This window comes from Hippocampus zosterae, chromosome 9 (genome assembly GCF_025434085.1).
Source record: "Hippocampus zosterae strain Florida chromosome 9, ASM2543408v3, whole genome shotgun sequence".
Lineage (NCBI taxonomy): Eukaryota > Metazoa > Chordata > Actinopteri > Syngnathiformes > Syngnathidae > Hippocampus > Hippocampus zosterae.
In genome coordinates, this window is record NC_067459.1 from 9,420,001 (window position 1) to 9,440,155 (window position 20,155).

The window sequence follows — 20,155 nt, forward strand, 5'->3', positions numbered from 1 at the left end:
TGAATAAAGTGGGAGGGTGTGGATAATCGTAAGTGAAAGCCTGCCTGAGCAGACCATTTTAAAAGGCTCCTATTGTGACCACTTTCCAGCACAGCGAGGCGACTGGAAAGACTTCTTTGGGGATGCAATGTCTGACGTGGGCCCCCAAAGAAGTTACATCCTGCCGGTAGGATATTGCCAAAGCAGATGTTCGCAAAACTTGGCAGCAGAAGGGCATAGGAAGACCTCTATTACATTATTACCTCATTTTGACACACTGTTGAAAATTTATTGCTCACCAAGTGGCTTTCTGAATTGCTAGAAGAATTCTTTGCCATGTGAAACTGCCTGGGAAAGGTTTTAATATGGTAAAATGTTTAACTGTCGCACATGTCAAAAGAGATGTTAACTACAGTACTACAAAATAAAACAAGAGTAAAACAACTACATGGAGGAGGGAATGGGAATGAGGTTGCACAGTGACACCGTCTAGTGGATGATGTTAATTTGGGTTATTTTGTTTAGTTCAAAATTTTTGCAAATGGCTCAATTGGGATCTGTGTTATGGAAGCGTAAAAAGAAAAACAAACATCGAACTAGATAGTTTCAGAATCATACCTCATCCAAATGTGAATTAAAGTCTGGTATAAATTGAATATCTGCTATAGCAAATGAAAGTAAAACACTCAGATCGCAACTACAGGTAGTCCAAACTAACAACTAGCCGGACATTGTAACCATTGTGAGGCATCTTTTGAGTGGCCAGAAAAGTGTGATACAGTAGATATCTAATTTATTATTATGATTACTAAACATGGTATTAAAGTAACAAGCAAATCTACAAAAAGAACATTCAGGACATGACACAATAAGCATCTTTTCATAATGTTGGTGTCCTGTGATTAGCAGAATGTGGACCCTGAAGCATGACTCAGGAGTTTACAAGTAAAAGTCTTTATCTACGAAGATAGAAAGTAACTAGAGAGAGCAGGGCTAGATGCAGAAGACCCAGAAGAGAGATGACACCCGAGAGAAAGCTCGACATACCGACATATCACTGAGTAATCCGAGCGAGTTTATATACTGTGCCTGTACAACAGTATAAAGGCCCAAAACATTCAAGAGCCACAGTAAGTGCATAGCAACTGAAACATGAAGGGGGAACAAACAGTCACAACAGTACCCATACCACCCAGTGGCCCTTGATGGCTGTTTGAAAGTGCTCTATAAATACTGTTGACTTGTTGACTTGACCACCCCTCCCCCACTACCTCAAGGGGCACCACTCGGTGCCCAATTCGGTTTGTGAGGCAACTCCTAGTGAAAATTCAAAATGTGTGTCAAAATCAGAATGCCAAGGAACAAAAGATAAACGCACCAATTGATCTTGGTCGCAGGGCAGCCGCATTGCTTGAGGCACTGGAGCAGGGTTGGATTCTCACCACCGGAGCTTGGTCGGAGGGCAGACTTACTGCTTGCAAAATATCTGTCAAAATCGGAATCGGAATCAGAAAGGAGGTTCACCAAATCTGAGCCATTTTCACAATCAGAAAAATTTGAGTCTAAAAATAAAACATGGGGCGCGAAAATATAGAGCGTGAAAAACTATGACAGGTAGATCGACATAGGAGAAACATGGAAGGAAAAGACAGAGCTTATACAAAGAGTGTGGGGGCGGTCGGCAGGCTGAGGGTGGTAGGAGACAGAATGATGCTGGTGATGTGCTGGGTGACCCATCGAGGAGAAGTGACATGAGGGGAAAAGGTGAAGCAGCAGCCGGTGGGACGATCACTCTGTGATTGAAGGTGGAGGGATGGCTATGAGCAGTTGGTCACATCTGCAGCTCAATGAATTTCATTTAAGTCTGGTGGGTCTATGACGGGTCAGTACATACTGTCACGTTAGGAGAGGAATTTGGACCCAGAAGCCAACATGACTCGGGAGTTGAAAAGTAAAAGACTCTTCGAAAATACTAAATAACTAGAGAGAGCAAGGCTGGATGAAGAAGACACGGAAGAGAGCTGACACTCTCACTTGGGAGAAAGGTTGACATACTGACAAAATGTCACCGAGTAATACGAGTTTAAATACTGTGAGACGTCAAGCCTGTATGACAGATTAAAGGAGAAAGCCACAAAAGAGCCACAGCAACTGAAACATTGAGGAACAGTCACAACAGTAAAGCCGCCATTCGTGCTGTTGTACCGAATAAGTGATGTGGCGAGTCATCAAAAAAAATACAGTCAATGACATGAAGTACTCCAGAGCTTCCTTAAATATTTTTTTTTTAAACAGTAGGTTATCTTACAATGGTGGTGATGTCATCGAGCACTTCAGCCATACGTCAAAATAAAGGCTAAAAATAAAAACTAATTCTCCATTCAGGACCCAAACCTTTCATATTCAATAATTTTTTTGTGAGATATTGTCTTTATTTATTCATATATTTGTTTTTAATGTAAGATAAATAACCGCTGAATCAGAGGATTTTATTTGTTGATTTTCCTTACTTCTCTAGCCTTAGAGACAAAATGTGAAGCGAGTGTCTTTAATAATTTACTGAAGTCACACTTTGAGGAATTGAAGTTATGTTATCGTATGTCAATAAAGCGCCACTGTCATCCATCAGGTCTGGCAATGATCATAGATGTTCCTCAATAATGATTTTTTTTTGTGTAATATGTAACCATTAGGGTGGCCCGGTGGTCCAGTGGTTAGCGCATCAAACTCACAGTGCAGAGGTAGCGGGTTCAATTCCGGCTCTGGCCTCGCTGTGTGGAGTTTGCATGTTCTCCCCGGGCCTGCGTGGGTTTTCTCCGGGTACTGCGGTTTCCTCGCACATTCGAAAAACATGCATGGCAGGCTGATTGAACACTCTTAATTGTCCGTGGGTGTGGGTGTGGGTGTGGGTGTGGGTGTGGATGGTTGTTTGTCTCCGTGTGCCCTGCGATTGGCTGGCAACCGGTTCAGGGTGTCCCATGCCTACTGCCCGAAGACAGCTAGAATAGGCTCCAGCACCCCTCGCGACCCTTATGAGGATAGAGGATCAGAAAATGGATCAATAGGTGGATGGATATTCTACAGCTGACTGGGAGCTAATTTAAAACTTTATGACTGGAGTAATTATTGGAATATAAGGACCCCAAGGGTTTTTATCGGAGTCATAGTGTTTTTCATTCAAATACTATAATACATGGCTTTAGTACTGTATTCGATTGGCTCCTGTTCCAGTTTAGGTACATGTCATTGCTGTAAAAACGGAAATCATGCTCTGGCATTTGGAAAAAAAGGAAGACGGTATGTGAGAGTGCTATACTTTTCCTGGGCTGCCACCATCAAGACGTATAATTAGCTTAAGGTGTGGGAACAGGAAAAACACATACTGTATGTATGTGTGTGTGTGTATATATATATATATATATATATATATATATATATATATATATATATATATATATATCAGACTGTAGTGACTAACTAAATATGCGCTACAATGCGCTCAACTTTTGTTCCGAATCAGCTTCTTATTACTGGTTACGACGCGACTCTCTTCTCATTCATTCCTGCAGCTTCACTCTGCTTTAAACTGTGTGGATGCTGAGCGTCTAAAGTGCAGATGCTGAGCATCTCGAAAGTTGGTTAGAGGTTGCCCCAATGCATTAAATGGAGACGACTCGTTGGATAAATGCTGTTTTTTGTCCCGCACATGGACGCTCAGCATCTGTGGGAGTCTAAGGACAGCGGGAGTTTATGGGCTGGCCCAGACGCTGAGCGTTTCTGCATGATGGATGATCTGTCTGAGGCTGAATCTCTTTTTGATTGACAGCAAAATGAGCCAATCACCATTCTTTCGGTGTCGGCATCCGTGGGAGCATTTTTAAATTCGCATTGTGTTCTAGGTTGAACTGGAGACTTCTTCTAATCATTTTAGTGACACTCTCTTTGTTTAAAACGACTAGCGACAGATTAATATTTTATTTCTGGTCTGCTTTATTGTAGTTGCTTGTGTTACCAGACTGATTTACAGTATATCACCACAGTTAAGACCCTTGAAAAGACGCCTTGTTGGTATGACAGGGTCACAGATCATTTTCTTGAAAAGGAACGGAGAGTAGAATTCACGTATAAATTTACGTGAATTCCCCTCCTTGACAAACCAGCATCCGCCACTGATATATATACACACACATACATACATACATACATATATATATACAGTATATACAATTTATATAAATTGTTTTTCTTTTTACATGCGTTTTCTTTGCCTTTCGTTATCCATGGCTTAATTGGGTCTTTATACTTTTTGGAAACTTTAGTTAATGGAAAATGTTTATCATATAAGGAGATTATGGTAGACTGAAATACTTCAAACGCTGTATTTGGGTCTTCGTTTGAGTAGACCTCGGTCCAGTTTTGTTTTTCTAGGTCTTGCTTAAAGGCATCGATGGAACGTTGGGTTCTTAGTCTTATTTCTGTTATACAAGTTGTTGATTTAGCTTTTCTATCGAAATAATTATGAAAAACTGCAAAAACAGGCAGGTGGTCACTTATGTCATTAATGAGAAGTCCACTTTACATTTTATGATCAATCTTATTTATAAATATGTTATCTATTAATGTGGCCGTGTCAACTGTTATTCTGCTAGGTTTCAGGATTACTGGGAAAAAGCTGTTGCTGTACATAATAATTATGAAGTCAGTTGTTTTTTTGTGTCTATTTCGGTTTAATAAGTCAATGTTAAAGTCACCACATATTATTCGTGTTTTCTTATCGTTGTAGTAACTGAGCATATCTGTTAGTTTTTTATTGAATGTGTCAATACATGTTCCTGGTGTCCTATAGATGCAACTTATGATGATGTTTGATGCCTTTTTATTGTGTATTTCAATGGTTAGACATTCCATTAGGTTTTCTATTGTGTTTGTCAATCTCTCGATTTTACTGCATTTAAGTGCTTTGTCTACATATATTGCAACCCCCTCCTTTTTTGTTTTCTCTATTAGTTGCAAACATTTCATAACCTTCTATTTCCATTTCAGTTGTTTTGTCTTCATCAAGCCAAGTTTCTGATATGGCAATTATTTTAAATTTATTGAATTTAGTCAGGTATTCTTTAATTTTTGTAAAGTTTTTATAGACTGTTTAAGTGTATTACCGAAAGTGCATTTTCCAATTTTATATTAGTGTTGAATTGTTCATCCAGGTAATAGTCAGAGTTTGTTACCCTTTGTTTGTTGTCGAAGAAGTTATTGTCTGGGTCCAAATTGTTCTCGGGATCGAATGGCTTATAGTCAATATCTTCAAAGGGTTGGAAGTTCATGTTTTTGGGATGTGAATTTCCCGCTCCCACACGGTCGTCGATGGCTCCCTCACGGCCGTCGTTGGTTCCCTCGCTGTCGTCGCTCGCTCTCTCACCGTCATCACTGGGTCCCTCGTGGTCACTGGCTCCCTTGCGGTCGTCGCCGACTCCCTCACGCTCGCCGGCTGGCTGCCTCCCGGCTCTCTCACGGGCGCTGGCTGGTTGTCTCCCGGCTGCCTCAGGCTCGCCGTCTCCCGGCTCCCTCACGGTCACTGGCTCCCCTGCAGTCGTCGCTGGTTTCCTCTCGGTCGTCTCTCGCTCCCTTGCGGTCGTCGTTGGCTCTCTCACGGTGGTCACAGGCTGGTTGTCTCCAGGCTTCCTCACGGTCGCTGGCTTCCCTGCAGTCGTCGCTGGCTTCCTCGCGGTCATCACTGGCTCCCTCACGGTCGGTCGTCGCTGGCTGCCTCGCGGTCGGTCGGTCTTGAAAAAGTTATTGTCCGGGTCCAAGTTGTTTTCAGGGTCAAACGTCTTGTGGTCAGTAGGGTTGGAGGTCATCAAAGGGTTGGAAGGGTCATCAAAGGATTCGAAGTCCATGTTTTTTGGTATATGAATTTCCTGCTTCAGTAGGGTCAGAGTTTTTATTGTCGGGTGGTGAAAAATTCTCAGTATGCTGCTTGATGGTGTTGAACTCGAGCCTGTTGTGTTGGAGTACTGGTGCGGGGGTGGACAATAAGTTTGTTATGTCTTATTTACTGAAATAACAATTTCAATTTTCAATTTTACATGAACATTTTTCACTTGGAGCAGTTGTTCACACATAATCTCTCACACAATATTACTGTCCATCAATAACGGTGAAAAAAATATTTTGTCACACAACAGCTGCTTTAACAGCTTTTTTAATGAAATCAAAACAGAGCAATATAACATTATAAAGTGCACATCTAAGGTAAACTAGTACTCAGCCTATAGTGGATTTAAACCATGGTTGCATACTTCGTTTTTGTCAAGTTTGCTTTGAACACAGCAGTCTGTTTCTGTATGTTTGTTGGTGAATAACGAGGCCCCGGACACCAGTGTTAGTTATGTGCCGCTGTATTCAAAACTGCCGGCCGTACAAACAAGCGCAAGCACTTCCCCCGTGCTGCTGGGGCAAACCATTCTGAAAGAGGGGGGTTTCACTCCCCCTAACACAGTCAGGCTATGTTGATTATGTTGGTCCTTCTTGCGCAGAAGTCTCTCTACGAATTTTGTGTCTACCTCATTTCGGATGACTACACTTGGTTCGATGACAACACCGGAGACGTTTAATTTTCGCTAGGTCGCTACAACAGCAGCTCACTGTCACTGTCAGACGAACACAGAGAAGCTCCAGCCGCTCTATTTATATGGACACGGAACGCTGTAACCTTCCACACAAAATAGTTCCAAACAAGTAACAATCGCGTCAGTGGCATAAATCGTATACCTGCATGATACACAGAGAGAGAAGAACAGGTAACTTTGGTCTTGTCAGTGGAGCAATCTGGCAACTTTTTAAAAGTAAACTTTCCATTCATAAACTCTTTAAGTATCCATTTTCTGTGTCTCGCGCTGCCATGGCTGGCAAAACAGACATGGGCGTGGACCTCTGCAGTGCGCTTGTCGTTTTGTTTCTGGTGTATTTATAGAGCACCGTAACAAGCTTGTGACGTGTGCCGCGTTAATCTCGCGAGAACAAATTTAATCCTGTTAAAATTCATTTAAATTAATGCCAATAAAAACGTGCTAAACTGTCAGCTCTAATATATATATATATATATATATATATATATATATATACAGGTATATATTTATATTTGATCTGCAGCATAACAGGAGTGTTTAATGGAGAGTAAATTATACAGTACAGTGATCCCTCGCTACTTCGCAGTTCGTTTATCGTGGGTTCAGTGCATCTCGGATTTTTTCAAACATTAAAAAAATATATATATTTTTTAAAATTCTTTTTACTTGATACATGGAGTACAGTACTGTATATGTTGCTCTATGTGACTCGCTGTTGTTTTGCAGCTTCTCACGGACCGTTTGCGGACTTTAATTTTTATGTTTTTTACCTGTTTATGTTAATTGGACGCTACTTCGCGGATTTTCGCTTATTGTGGGTGTTTTTGGTCCCCATTAACCACGATAAACGAGGGATTACTGTATTCTTAATGTGACTTCTGGTTTTTCATTCCATGTTTGCAGAGAAGCATCATCGCCAGCACCCCATTAATATTAGCAGAGAAAACAAGACACACGAGTTTGTGACATCAAGCCGACAACATGAAGAGGACGTTGCAGCTTGTCGTGATCTGTTGCAGTTTGTTGGCTGTGACGTGGTCAGGCCAGGCAAGCTTTCCTGGTAAGTTGGGAAATAATTTGCTGTCACTTCCTGTACATGATCACACTTTGAGGTAATAGGCATTTGTCCAAAAGGATTCGTCATTCCCAACCACTGTGCCTTGGGAAATTCACTTCATTAGTCTGAAAATGATTTACCGTAAATTCCGGGCTACAGACCGCACCTGATTAAGAACCGCATGTTTAGATTTATGAAGAAAAATTAAATTTGTAAATATATGCGCTGCACCGTACTATAAACCGCTGGCCAATGAGTAGGCGGGGGTTGCCTCTGCGTCCCTGCCACCGTGGAGTGAGGCGGCTGACGCGGTCAAAGCCAGACAAAGAGATATCTTGATGTGCATTTGCGTAATTAGAATAGAAATACTGCAGCCCACTAAGCTTTAAATAGAATAATGCAAATCATATACAGTAAATGGGAAAAGACATATGAAATTACTTCTATAGTCAGCCGCTTAAAAATTATCATCGTTGGCAGCTTTAGGCCCAATGCTGCGCGTCTCAAAACACAGGTAAAATGTGTTCTCTCATGGCTGCTTGTTTTCAGTATGACAGAGTAGTCACCTTATACTCCGAGTGAGAGGCAAATCAAATGTAAGAGGGTCTTCGTCCATATTTATTATTTCATCTGGGCTGGTGGAATTCTCCACTATCTTTGTTTGTGTGAATGTGCGGAACGAAACAAGTTTGTCCTCGTAATTGGGAGGGAGCTGCTGACACAACGCTGTGCGTGCCTTAATAGACAGGCTTTTCCATTTCATGAATCTATAACACCACGACGGCCCACCTTTAAAACCTTTGGTTGTCTTTTTACACTGGCTCAGTTCTTCTTGCCGGGGCCTCCACCTTCGCACCATCGACTCGTCTGCCAAGATGACGGGCAGCAGCTCAATTTCCTTCTTTAACTGCCAGAGTGATCGCTTTTAGTTTAAAAGCTGCATCATATACTTTTCGTCTGGTCTTCTCCATGTTGAAGAGTTAGAAGGAAGACTGAAATAAGGAAGTTGTGATTACCAGTAATCATACAATTTTATTGGACCCCTGTGTACTCCTCATTCATTTTATTGGTCGACTGTTGCCGGGTAACACATTTTTCCCCGCTACGGCAAAAGAGCGGAAGTTGTGATTAGTCATACAATCTCACTGGACCTCAGTGAAAGACTCTTTCATTTTATTGGTTCATGTTTTTCCCGCGATGGAAAAAAAAACATCAAAAAGCCGCTTCATATTACACGCCACAGTGTTTAAAGTGTGAGAAAAAAAGTAGCGGCTTGTAATCCGGAATTTACGGTAATTAATCAAAATAATGTATAGGTGCATGTGTCTATGCAACTGACATGTACTGACAGGCAGAACAATTAAATCTTCAATTTGTAGGCAAAAGGTTCAATTCATCTGCGTATCCACCTGTTGCCATTCATTTTCGCCCCCGCCGACAGCGGTGCGTGCCACTGTAAATATGGCTTTTTTTGCCGTGACGACTGGGCACAGAGTACCAACTGCCAAGTATGTGTGTACAAAGTGCTTACTTGGGAGTTTTCTCCTGTTACTCTGGCTCCCTCCCATAATCAAAAAGATGCATGTTAAGTTGACTTGAAACTCAAAATCATCGAAAGTTGTGAATGATTGTCGTCTATATGCGCCCTTGTGATTGTGTGTACCACACTTCACTGACCCAATCAGGCTCAACCCTAATGAGTGATTGATTGTGAATGGTTTACCTTTTAGTTCACTTATTTTTCCACGTTATGTCCTTGGCTGACATCATTGGTTGCTCTTTCATATGACGATATATGTATTGCCCATGCATCAGAGCAAGAAAAGGATCCCAATTTCTGGAGATCCTGGGCCCAGCGGACCTTGACCAACGCGCTGATGCTGCAGCAACTCAACCAGAACAGAGCCAAGAATCTCATCATGTTCCTTGGAGACGGTGAGTCACAATGACCCGCGTGCCTCAAGCACGTACACAATCATGATCCCATCTAACATGAACAACTCTATTCAGTTGTTCAGTTTTTCAACACAAACAAACCACCTTCACACAAGGTTCCATAGTATAAGCTCGCCCACTAGCCCGGATAACGCACGAGCACAAACTGACATGACATCCCGCATAGGCAAACAAACATACACACTAGCACTTTACACATTTTAGCATTCACAAATGATGATAATAATGCTGGCAAAGTTGCCTACATTAGTAGCTGATTTGCCTGAGCACAAAAACACCAAACCGTTTTTTTCAGTAACGTATTGCAAATACCAGACAGCAACAGATGAACTGTTAAAAAAAAAAAATGTTTCACTCAAAAATTTCCACTAAAGTGGGGTGCGATTTACAGTTGATTTGATTCACTGTGTAGTAGCTGAAAAATGAATCTAATTCAAATCAAAATCAGAATGTAGGAGAATTGATTGCTGTAATCTGACGTATAATTTGCATGTGCGCCAAATTTATCTGGTTCAATTTTATGAAGTTGTCATAGTAGATGCTATAAAGACTGCAAGTTTGTGTTTAGTTAGTTAACAACTCTCATTGAAGTAAATAAGTAACATGTTTTTAAACCTAACCATAAACCAAAAACCACAAACGTAACCTCGAAGACCAAAAAATTCAGTATAATCAATCTGATATTGTTTATTGTAATACCGAATAATTTATGGATTGTGAGGACCTTGGAAAAAATAATTGCATTCTCAATCACAATCACAATCTTGATGCGAAACAAAAAATCGCAATGCGATAATTTTTCTACATAGTTCAGCCTGACTGTATCGGCACTCAATCCAAATTGGACCGGCAGTGTAACTCTGCTCATCCGTTGCCGTCTGTGTGCGGTGAATGAACATCGGGAAACCAAACAACGTTGCATGCTCATCGGTGGAGCAATAACTTGAGTCTTTCATCAGGGCCCCTGTGCTGGGCGGTTTGGACGAGGGCCACAACATGACATTCCTGTCCAGGATGGCGCGCATACTTATTCGCATAGAACCACTCAACGTCTGTCATAATTTTTCCTTTTATAAAAAATAAATATATTAATTAATTTAAAAAAAAACCCACCAGGAAAAGTTATGTCACTTCTAAGAATGTGTGGAAAGAGTGAAGTGATGCAGCTGTGGTGATTTATCAACACAGGAATCAGAGCTGAAATAACCCCGTTGTTTACATGCTTAAAGATCTTTAGTGTGACTATGTTAATCAATCAATAGCACATGGTTAATTGACTGATGAATTGAATTATTGATCATGAGTTCCCCATGAGGGGAAAACAAATGCATTCTTCACGGTTGACCTGTTTGTGGCATTTTAAAGGGATGGGCATTCCCACGGTAACGGCTGCTCGGATATTGAAGGGTCAATTGAGCGGACACCCTGGAGAAGAGACTGTGCTGGAGATGGACAAGTTCCCCTTTGTGGCGTTGTCCAAGGTGATTCGTGTTGCTTTGTCCATAACAGAAATGTGTCGCCACTACCCTCTATAATTATTGTCACCCCAGGTTTAGATGTGTTGTTTAGCTTCTAACAAATTCCGTTCTTGTCTAATAATTATGGACTCACCTCATTATGTACATGTGCCACTTAAAGCAACATGTAAGCAGATAATATACCGGTGTTACAGTGATATAGTCTTTCCGGCCATGAAACACACACACACTTTGGAGTTTTTTTTTTGTTTTTTTTTTAATGTCAGTCTTACTTTAACCTGCCCAATTTTAAGATTAAAATAATAATAATAACAGCCTATTTGAACCTACCTAACTACAGTTAGTTTTTGTGTGTGTGTGTGTGTTTTACAGTATTGGAGTCTTGTTTTTAACTGCACAACTTTTTAAAAATCTGTCTATTTTGGTATTTTCCATTCATGTTATTTTAAATTAGACAGCTTTTTCAAAGCTTTTCTGCATTGTTTGGCATGCATTAACAAAACATCTCGCACATGATGATCGTCGTCCAGTCAAATGGTTCAATCGGCGCGGCTTTGGGAGTGGATTTGTGCGAGGCGGGCACCAGTTATCCTGCTTCACAAGTCAAGTCACAATGTTAAAAAAAAAACAAGGTTTCTCTCCGCTTAACGCCAGAATTTTTCTTTAGGGCTCATACCGTTTTAAACCTCTTCAGAAGAGTCCACCGAAATGATTTTTCCTCACTGTGACGTGATCTGCGCAGACATACAACACGGACGCGCAGGTGGCTGACAGTGCCGGCACAGCCACAGCCTTCCTTTGTGGCGTCAAGGCCAACCAGGGTACGGTGGGCGTGAGCGCGAATGCTATCCGCTCCCAATGCAACACCACGCACGGTAACGAGGTCACTTCCATCCTCAAGTGGGCCAAGGACGCAGGTAGGCTTTTGACGACTCACGGCGCAATTCGCCATTCAAGGGGGTTGACTGTGTTACGAGTGAGTAAAGTGTTGAAGATAATGGAGACAAAGGGTCTGTATCGCTAACTGCACTAAGTGCATGTATCCAAGCCCCTTTCACACTTTTGTATATTCATGGCAAGATAAGATAAGGTGATCCTTTGATCCCTGGAGGTCGCTCCAGGGTGTCCCTTACCTCTCACCCAAAGTCAGCTGGGATAGGCTGAAGCTCACATGTGATAAGTGCTGCATCGCTACAATGCTCTACATACGTAGTAAGTGAATAGGGTGGTAGATCATTACAAGCAGTCTCTCAAAATCTCCAGTCTCCTTTATTGTCACCGGTTTCATGTCTTTGAGGCAATCTACTTCTTTGTTGACAATTGTGCCATGGTTTTGTGGTTTAAAAAGAGATGCAAAAATGCAGTATATTGAATGTGAAGTCTCATGACAAGATATATGGTTGTATATAATGTATAACTTTAATAACAGAATTTCATGCTCTCCTTTGCCATAACCGTCTACATTTTGATTGGTGAATGCGTTCTCCATTCAGGAGTCCGTACGGAAATAGCATACAGTATCAATCCCTGTAATTGAATAAACTCCGTGCCTCAATTTGTCATCCAGTGTCGGCCTCCTCCCATCTCCGGTTGCATGAATACTCACAGGCACTATTAGCACAACTATGCTTATGGAGACTCTTCAGTACGGTATAATTCATAGCATCATTTGTTTACCACATAATGTGCTGTGACCTTCATGTACAGTCCATGGAACAGCTATGTATATCTTTTTTTTCCACTTATACTGGGCCGCAGGCATTCCTTCTATATTCCCAAATTACCGTATCCTCTGCAGGTAAGTCGGTGGGCATTGTGACGACAACTCGTATCAACCATGCGACACCCAGCGCCGCCTACGCGCACAGCGTCGATCGAGACTGGTACTCGGACAACGAGATGCCAGCTGAGGCACTGCAGGCTGGCTGCAAAGACATCGCCAGGCAACTGTTTGAAAATATCCCCAATATTGATGTGAGTTTCACAAAAACACATATCCTTTTGAAGTCCAGAATGAAAATGTAAACCACGAGTATTGATGGATTCAGGCCACGCTGTTGTCACACAAAAAATCCAAAACAAGAACAAACATCAAGCTAAGGTGTGTATCAGTAAAAGGTGTCAAACCTGTGGAATAAGTTTGAAACAGACCTGAAAATGAGTAAATTGCTGGATGAGTTCAAAAACTAATTCAAAAGATTAGTCCAAAAAAACGACACAAATCAGTTAATAAGATAAATTGGATATACTTGTAAAATATAGTAATACAGCAGAATTACATTGATCAACTAATTAAATGTATTAAAGAAAGGCAGTATTTATAATGAACTAGCTGGTTCGCCGCCCTCCGGGCGGCTCATCAACTAGTTCCTGCGGAAGGCTGGTAAGGTGGGCCTTCGGCCCACAAAAGTGTTTTTGCTTAGTTCAACTTTTTGTTCATCTTCATTGCTTATCGCGAAAATAAAGAGATGTTTAGCTCTACTAAATAACTAACAATTTTATTGCAATGCTTGTGGGTAGACAACATTTATTCGCTAAGATGCCCGCGCGATCGTAGTGAGCCACTGCCTGAGCGGCGCAGTGGCGGCGCAGTGGCGGCGCGGTGAAGTAGGTACGTTTTGAAAAGGGACAGACGGAGGGACAGACCGCGTGCGGGACGACGCGCAATATATATATATAGATATGAGAAAATTTATATAAAAAGTATAAATAATAATTATATACAGTACATACAAACCGAAGGGTGTATAAATAGATAAGTACAGTACACATAAGGGTAAAAGTATTTGATGATATGTAGATTTTTTCTTTTTCTTCTTTGTATTGAAAAAAGCTCAATTCATATTACTACATAACAAGGGGTAGGACTAGATAAGTTATTTACTTCTTCCTACTCCTTTGAACATGTAACTGTGATGATGTCTGTTTTTATTTTTTCCTTTTATAATTTTTACTTGCCTTCACTTTTGTCAATCCGTTATTGTATGTTCTATATATGTTAAATAAAACAATATTATAAATGACATATTAATTGGATGAATGACAATCTACAGACTCAGTACAAAACAAAACAAAAAAACATTTTATGACTGCTATTTCACCCCGTACCTTAATAAATAACCGTAACAACCAAAGACTATTTGCATGTAGCAAACTTACAAATTCATCAGGGGATCAAACAATTTCTGTCTTTTTTTTCTGGTTTGTTTTGATTCCCATTGTCCGAAAAATAAAAAGACTAATTACCTGTACACGTGGTTATAGTGTGACCAGCTCCACCGGGGGTCATATGTGTAGGCTCAGCTACACAAGAATTTAAATTCAAAGTGCAAATCAATGAACTGTGTCTTCAATGTTGTGGCTTTTCAGGTTATGATGGGCGGAGGAAGGAAATACATGTTCCCCAAAAACACGCCGGATGTGGAGTACCCCTCTGTCGAGAAGCACAATGGCACACGTAACGATGGGCGGAACCTGGTGCAGGAGTGGATCGACAAAACCAAGAACAATGTAAAAAGAAAACAAAAGCCTGTTCCAAATGAGGGGAATAAATCAGAATAAAGATTTTAAATTAGGGTTCGAAGAAGCTACAGTTGGAGTTTCAAATTTGAATTTCAAGCCAGGGATAGAGTTCCAAAATAAGCTTACGGTTCCAAAGGTGGGTATCAATCAATGATTAGGGTATCAAGTTAGCCCGGATTCGGGTTTCAAAGTGAGGGTCAGGGTTCAAGCCTGAGTTAGCTTTTCCAGCCGGGGCTAGTATTTCTAATTTGTGTTTCAAGACAGAGTTAAGGTTTTAAATTGGGGTTTCACGCAATAATTTGTGTTTAAAGCAAGACTCTGTGTTTTAAATTAGGGTTTCAGCAAGGGTTTGCATTCCCAATTCGGTTTTCATGCTGCGTTAAGACTTCAAAAAAAGGTTAAGGTTTCAAAGTAGGTCTGCAAGTCAGGTTTGGGGCTTAACATTAGAGATTCAAGCAAAACTCAGGTTAGAGCTTTAAATGAGGGATTTTATTCTTTTATTTGATATTGCTTATCCACTATACATTAGGGTGGTGCGCATTGCTCACATGCTTGCTCTCATTATGCAGAAAGGCTATTACGTGTGGAGCAAGACTCAGCTTTTATCACTCAAGCCCGCCAATGTTGATTACTTACTAGGTGAGTTTTGCATGCAAATTTCCCTTTGGCTTACAATTACAGTTCAGTAAGTACACCCCCTGTCCTACCACTCCTAGGTCTCTTTGAACCAACCGATCTTATGTACGAGTTGGAGAGGAACACTGAAAGCGATCCGTCACTCACAGAGATGGTGGATGTGGCCATCAAGATCTTGAGGAAGAACCCTAATGGATTCTTCCTGCTTGTAGAAGGTGCGTTTGTGCAACCTTTTACAATTGTTAAACCAGCTCCTTGGTGTAAATTCAGTGGCACCTTGACTTACGAGTAACCAAACTCGTTTTTCAAGTTCAAGTTGTGTATATGTGTGTGTGTGTGTGTGTGTGTGTGTGTGTGTGTGTGTGTGTGTGTGTGTGTGTGTGTGTGGTGTGCTCAGATTTCACCTACTCTTTGCAAATGTCATACTCTTTACAAATGGATTCCGGCGCAACAGAGACAGGATTAACCCATTCGAAAATGCATGGCTAGATAGAAACATACATGGAAAAAGACTTGAAATAAATGTCAAAGCAAGTGATGTGATGGCCTGTCCTTCAGGCGGACGTATCGACCACGGACACCACGGGGGCTTAGCCCAGCTGGCTCTGCACGACGCCGTGGAAATGGACCGGGCCATCGGCCGAGCAGGCCTGATGACCAGCATCTTTGACACCATGACTGTTGTGACTGCTGACCATTCGCACGTTTTTAGCTTTGGAGGTTACACTTTCAGAGGAAACAGCATTTTCGGTTGGCTATGAACTTGATTTCCATACATTTCGGTATACTGTCTGCATATGTTGGGGACATTAAGATGTGTCTCTTTCTGCAGGCTTGGCCCCTGAGGTTAGCGATGTTGACAAGAAGCCCTTCACCGCCATTGCATACGGCAATGGCCCGGGTTATAAAATGGTTGACGGTGAAAGGGAGAACATCTCCAATGTTAACTTTGGTAGGTACTGCTACCTAAGTTTATGGAATAATATACAGTACTGTACACTTCTTTGCCCTTTGCTAAGGTTTTGAATGCAAGTTAAACTTACATGGAGCTCAACAGCAAAATTGACAACAGGCGTTTGATTCTTGAATATTTCCAAGGATGTCCATTTCTATTCCTTTTTGTGACTCTTCTAGTCTCTCCGAATCTCTGTTGCAACTCCTGATAAATGCCATGTTGTGAGTTGTTGTCCATGCATTATTGGACTTAATATTTTGGCAGCGAAGATGGAACTGCTCGCAAGACTTGCGGCGAGAAGATTAGCCGAAGCTTGAGAGGCTAACCGCTATTGTCATCCACAACTTTTCGTATTGTCGGACCTGTTCAGACGTATGAATTCTGTGTTAACTTGTTGGCCAGGTATTTTGATGCTCCTGGGTTGTAGCCCGGCGGCGGCAGAATACAAGCAAGTTGAAAGGCCTTTTTACTGTGACTGATTCCAAGACTAGATGCATTCAACTATTAAACACCAATGCAGAGTAGTTAACTCGACTTGTTGATGAATCAGTTCAAATCCTACCCTGCGATGCAGAGGGGTTCAGTTCACAATTAATTAAAAAGTAAAATATCCTAATAAGTAACTGTAGACCATTTTGTAAAGCTCATCTCTTGTCACCTCTCTGCTAAAAAAAACAGCTTAGACCAACATGGTTTTGTTGTAATTTTTTGTGCTGGTCCACCTGGTCACCAGCAGCAAAAGCCAAACAAAACAGCCAAGATTCAAACAGCCCCGACCTTTGATCAATGAGCAACCCACTCTATGAACTGAGCCAAAGCTGCTCAGCAGCGGGCAACATGGTTCCGGGGTCCTGCCGGGAGCTGGTGATCGCTGACCAGCTGGAGTCTTGCTGGTGTCATCATCTACCAGCAGTGTAACAACAACATGTTGGACTTGTGGCTCCATTGGTGGAGGGAGTTGCCGAGTGACCCAAGGTTTGGGTAATCCAATCTTGGCTGTTGCTGTTGTTCTTGCACAAAACCAAAAACCAAACTGATCTATCCTGTTTTTTTTTTTTTTTTGGAGCAGTACAAGTCTTTAGATCAGATATCTCTAATAAAGTGGTAATTCTGTAATGTGTTCTCCCCGACACAGGGGACATCCACTATCAGGCTCAGTCTGCCGTTCCGCTCAGCTCAGAGACCCACGGCGGCGAAGACGTGGCAGTGTTCGCCAAGGGCCCGCTGGCCCACCTGCTGCACGGCGTGCATGAGCAGAACTACATTCCGCACGTCATGGCGTATGCGGCTTGCATCGGGAGCAACAAAGCACACTGCGCCCAAATCGGTTCCATCTTTGATGACGCCACACGCCCCGTCTTCTCCAGCGTCGTCGCCACGCTGGCAGTCGTGCGATTTCTGTGCTGACAGCAATGCGCCATTTGTGATTTTACCGCTGTTGCTCTTGTGCTCATACATACAGCTCTTGATTTTATCCTTACGATAACACGAAGAATTTTTGGTCACGCATGTAAAATATAGCATCATAGCACCACACGTCATGGAGGTTGCCTCATAATCTAATTCCCCCATCACCCTTTTCCAATGGAATAGTTGTGGCATACGCAATAGCAATGTTTTCCGACCTTTACTGAGCCAAGGCGCATATGACATTACAAAAACCTTACACTACAGAACAAAATCTCACAAAAAATATGCTAAAATGACGATCTTCTCTGAATTTAGTGAAATATTGGCCTGGAGCAAATTAATTCTGTGGCATAAAAGACAACAGGTGGATGCACAGGTTAATTCTACCTTCTGCCCTCTTGTTGGAAAAGTATTAAATTCTTCTGTATGTCACTGGCATACGTAGATATAAAGGAAATGTCTCACAAAACGGAGTCTTGGCCTTACATTTTAGGATATCTTTGATGTTTTGGAACAGTGAAGGAATACCACTTTTCAGGAGGAAGTGCACAGCTTGCATAATGTTACTGCCGTGTCAACGTAACACACAGCCATGAATGACTAAACCACTGGTGACCAACTGAGTACACGCCTCAATGAAAATGTCCAAATCATGTCTAAAGTGTCAAAGGCATACTCTGTTTTGTGAGATACTGTCTATTTGTTGTAAATAAATAGTCTTCAGACCAATTAAATGAAATTAGGTAACTCAACTCTAATGTGTTGGAAGTGTGGTTGGGAATCACTGCATAGTGTTTAAGTCTGGGATTTGGCCAAGAGGTTTTGCAAGCATTGGCTTTGCTGTTTTTGTTTTTTTAAACAATAACTTCTACCTCATACGTGTTGGGATGATGAATTGTGGTTTGTGCAAAGAGTTATTTTTGAATGTATCAACTAAAAATAAAATATATGTACTCAGTCTACGTTGAGGTTCTGTTAAAAAAAAAAAAAAAAAAAAAAAACAATGCTGCAGCTTTGTTGTTTTCAAGAATTGTTTCCATTTCCCAGCAGCCATTTTGATGAATAAAGCGTTAGGTAGTCAGGCACATTCGGACAAATTGTTAAATAAAGACATACATGCTCAATATATTTGTTTCTGTTACTGTGGTGTCAGTGGAATCTTCCAAACTCCCGGAATCATAATGGCACCATCCATCTGTTCATCTTTCATGAATTGTGGAGTGCCCTCTCCAAGTTGGGTATGAGATCTTGCCCCATTTTTGGAGTCTTGTTCACGAGTGAGGATAGGATGAAGTGTGAGATTGACAGCCGGATCATTGCGGCGTCTGCAGTGATGCAGACTCTGTATCACTTTGTCGGGGTGAATGAGCTGGGCAGAAAGGCGAAGCTCTCAATTTAATGGGTGATCTACTTTCCTACTCTCACCTATGATCGAAAGTGGTGGGTTGTGACCAAAACAACAAGATCCCGGATACAAGTGGCTGAATGGGTTTCCTCCACAAGGTGTCTGGGCTCTCCCTTCGAGATAAAGTGAGAAGCTCTATCATCCGGGAGGGACTCAGAGTTGAGTCACTACTCCCCACATTGAGAGGACCCAGATGAAGTGGCATGGGCATCTGATTAGGATGCCTCCTGGACGCCCCCCTGGTGAGGTATTTCAGGCACATCTTACCAGCACGAGGCCCCAGGGACGACCCAGGACACGCTCGAGAGACTGTGTCCCGGCTGGCCTGGGAACGTCTTGGGATCCCTCTGGAAGAGTTGGATGAATTGGCTGGGGAGAGGGAAGTCTGAGCTTCCTTGCACCTAAATGAACCAAATTGGATCGTTCGAAATGCGTATCAATTTATCTCTTATTGGAGAGGTACATCTTTTGAAATCCAGCCATAGTATATCAAATTGGATCGCACCCATGTACCATGATAAACATGGAATCATATTTTATTGGACAAACACACACATCAGCATCATCATCATCATTAGCTGTCCATCATGTCTGATGATGACACTTGCTCCAAAGGAGAGGAGGATGGGTTGGGTGGGGGTGGGGGGGGGGGGGGGGGGGTGGGGGGTCAGCGACTCTGTCGCTGGTGCCACTTCTCGTGGGCATAGAGACCGATCCTTGAGCCGCAGACTCGACCACAGATGGAGCAAGGGAAACCGTATACCAGGGGGGTATCAGCTGCCCGCTGATGTCGTTGAATGCATTTCTCGGTTTGTCTGGCTTGGTTAATTTGGTGTATTTGAGAGATTGCAGTGGCAAAAGTGATCTGCCAGGTTGGTCTGTTGAGTGCAGGTGTTTCAAGCTGCGTGGGGTTGACGTTGGCTCGCTTTAGGAGGTCCCTGCTGTAGTCCTTGAGGCGTCGCTTTTGCCCTCCAGCAGAACGCTTTGCACCTCTCAGTTGGCCATAGAGGACCTGGCGGGGCAGGCGGTTGTCTGGCATGCGAATGGTGTGTCCGATTTACCGAAGATGTTTCTTCGCCACGGCCGCTTCCATGCAGATGGAATTGGTGCTTTTGAGGATGTCTGTAT

General features: G+C 42.2%; 1 protein-coding gene across 2 annotated transcripts in view; it reads left to right on the forward strand.

The window, feature by feature from the left end:
- Positions 1 to 18,746, forward strand: part of alpl (alkaline phosphatase, biomineralization associated) — a 25,323-nt gene extending 6,577 nt beyond the window's left edge. For both annotated transcript variants that reach the window (XM_052077120.1, XM_052077121.1), the window contains 11 exons: positions 7,512 to 7,668; positions 9,481 to 9,600; positions 10,987 to 11,102; positions 11,842 to 12,016; positions 12,898 to 13,073; positions 14,469 to 14,609; positions 15,191 to 15,260; positions 15,338 to 15,472; positions 15,816 to 16,007; positions 16,090 to 16,209; positions 17,348 to 18,746. In XM_052077120.1, the coding sequence (XP_051933080.1) occupies positions 7,590 to 7,668; positions 9,481 to 9,600; positions 10,987 to 11,102; positions 11,842 to 12,016; positions 12,898 to 13,073; positions 14,469 to 14,609; positions 15,191 to 15,260; positions 15,338 to 15,472; positions 15,816 to 16,007; positions 16,090 to 16,209; positions 17,348 to 17,619 (1,596 nt within the window). In that variant the 5' untranslated portion in view covers positions 7,512 to 7,589 and the 3' untranslated portion in view covers positions 17,620 to 18,746. The remainder of the gene's footprint in view (positions 1 to 7,511; positions 7,669 to 9,480; positions 9,601 to 10,986; positions 11,103 to 11,841; positions 12,017 to 12,897; positions 13,074 to 14,468; positions 14,610 to 15,190; positions 15,261 to 15,337; positions 15,473 to 15,815; positions 16,008 to 16,089; positions 16,210 to 17,347) is intronic.
- The last annotated feature ends 1,409 nt before the right edge of the window (positions 18,747 to 20,155 follow it).